This window comes from Pollachius pollachius (assembly GCF_949987615.1).
Source record: "Pollachius pollachius genome assembly, chromosome: 14".
Classification (NCBI taxonomy): domain Eukaryota; kingdom Metazoa; phylum Chordata; class Actinopteri; order Gadiformes; family Gadidae; genus Pollachius; species Pollachius pollachius.
The window spans coordinates 22,425,147-22,427,646 of record NC_136947.1 but is presented as its reverse complement, the minus strand read 5'-3'; the positions used below and the strand labels follow the sequence as shown (position 1 = coordinate 22,427,646).

At 42.1% G+C, this 2,500-nt stretch overlaps 1 protein-coding gene across 1 annotated transcript in view; it reads left to right on the top strand.

Annotated features, from left to right (window-relative positions):
* LOC307086237 (cadherin-6-like) overlaps positions 1-2,500 on the top strand; it is a 33,072-nt gene that overhangs the window by 14,152 nt on the left and 16,420 nt on the right. The window contains exon 2 of the mRNA XM_079751376.1: positions 1,316-1,655. Coding sequence (XP_079607502.1) covers positions 1,401-1,655 — 255 coding nt within the window. The 5' untranslated portion in view covers positions 1,316-1,400. The remainder of the gene's footprint in view (positions 1-1,315; positions 1,656-2,500) is intronic.

Sequence of the window (2,500 nt, the reverse complement as noted above, 5' to 3'; positions counted from 1 at the left end):
CACACACACACACACAAACACACATACACACAAACACATGGTATATTAAGGCTTCCAAACATTGGGGCAATTTCAGCTCCATTTTCTATATACACTCTGCAAACTAGGGATGAAAAGGTTACCGGTCTTACAGTAAACCACGGTAAAACTCATGACGGTTATCGTTACCGTGTCAAATTGAATCATTATTATTTGCGTGATAATAATTGAGCCGCGTTTAACCGTTAAACCAGTAACCTTTTCATCCCTCATCCACGTCAACCAAAGTAAGCGACAGTGTCCCTGACGCAGGCGTGCAGGTGCAGCACACAACGGCAGCTTGTTGAGCATTTGATGAAGAACATGAGCGAAGGCAGTGCCTTCGGAGAGGCCTCTCATCTGTGATGTGCACCAAGTCTGACACCCATAGAAAGATGAAATTCTTCATCATAACCATTAGCCACACTAAAGACAATTCCAACCCTAAATGAAATAAGCATGGAATAAAAAGAGAAAGGAAAAAGTGATGTTTTTAAACTGCACATGCACAGCAAAAGTGATCTTTTTCCACGTAATTTGATCTACACAAACCATGTATCATGAAAGCTGAGAATCCCCTGATTGTAGCAGTCCAAACAATATCACTCACTAAAACATAGAGGCAAATATACCGGATAATCCAATTTTGCACCTGACATGGTTTTCCCAATCAATGTATTGTAGCTAGCAGCGGGATTCAGAGGAAATAGGTAAATGCCTTCAATCAGAACACACGTTGTTCATCGCCATCTGGTGGTCGTACAGAGCAATTGCTATTGTTTAGCTTGGTTTCATTCAATATTATTTGCAATGAACTTTCAATCGGGGGTTCAAGTGTCAAAATTGTACATTGGGTTCTCGAGATATGTACCCATTTGTGTCGCTGTTGTCTTGTCAACATTGCATTGTACTATTTGAATGTTTATGCAAACAAATAATTAATATCGCTCCTTTTTCTTTGGTTTTCTATTTAAAACTGATTTCAGTGTGTGTATCAGTACTTTTTGAAGATTTGTATGAAATAGTTAAACCAATAAAGAAAAGCAAAATAGAGCTATAGAGTCATGTGAAACAACTTGTGAATCAACTTTTTTTTGCATGAATTACATCATGTTAAGGTTGCGTGACATTCAAGGGGAAAGTTTGAATTTCTTACACTGCAACCGGGTTGACATTAAGATTAAGATCTAAAATGTGTGTAGTGAAATGCGTGCTGGCAAATCAATTTCCTGATGTCATGCGATTCCCAGGGACATCAAACTATGTAGTTATCTGTCTCTTTCTCCTCCGTCTACAGATCCTATCTTCAACCCAACAGAAAACCCCATGGACTTGGTTTGACAGACGTCTGCCATTCAGCGTGAACCACAGCTACAGGAAACATGAGGCCCGGCCATGTGGTCTCTGGGCTCCTGACCCTGCTTGGTCTGTTTCTAGCTGTGGACGCCCTGTTTCTCATCAGAGCCCGAGAAAGAGATATCACAGCGAGCGGCACAGAGGGGAGGAGAGACAGGAAGCAGGACGACAGAACAACCAATGAGAGAACATGGCTGAGCCGGGTGAAGAGAGGATGGATGTGGAACCAGTTCTCCATCCAAGAGGAGTACACAGGGAATGAGTACCTGTATATTGGAAAGGTACGTGCTGCAGCCGCACTGTCAGGGTGCACACTGTGTCAGAAACAAGTAGGGTGCACACTGTGTAAAACTAGTACCAGTAGGGTGAAGACTGGTCAACACTCGTACCAGTAGGGTGAAGACTGGTCAACACTCGTACCAGTAGGTAGAAGAATATATCAATAGTACCAGTAGGGTGAACACTGAGTCACAACGATACTGGGACAGATGAGTGCACTCATGACGTGTAACAATAGTACTACTTGGGTCCATCACTTCCCAAGTGAGATTATACTGCATAAAACACAGGTCAACTTTAAGTGAATTATTACACACATACTGGGTTGGTGGCCCGACCTCATTCATTGCAGTGATTTCAACAGGAGATTACTTTTCGGGCTCTCATTTAGGTAGCCCCATTGATATTGACTGCTTTTTTTTAACGTGTGTGCCAATCCCCATGTCAATGCCTTTAAAACCCGACCGGTCCTCTGTGCCTCAGTGTGGCAGAAAACAGCTACTAACCCTTCCTTTTACTTTTAGTCCCCTAATTACTAAGTTCTTACCAGTTCAATATATGGTAGATTATCATATATAATTGGGTTATTACCACTGTAAATAAGGAGGTGAATACAGAGAAACTATAGCTGAAATTCTAAGAAAATGGCCTCCACTATTACCCCTAAACTCAATGAAGTAATTGATATAATTGCGTACTCATTGGAAAGTAGTCAACTAATTCTGAGAAACACCTCCTCTATTCCCTGTCCATCAGAAAGCCTCAGAGCTCACGCGGCTTCAGATCCAGAGATCCCTGTTGCTCGCCTTTCACTCCCAGTTATCATGAGGGCTGATTCTCCCTAGAC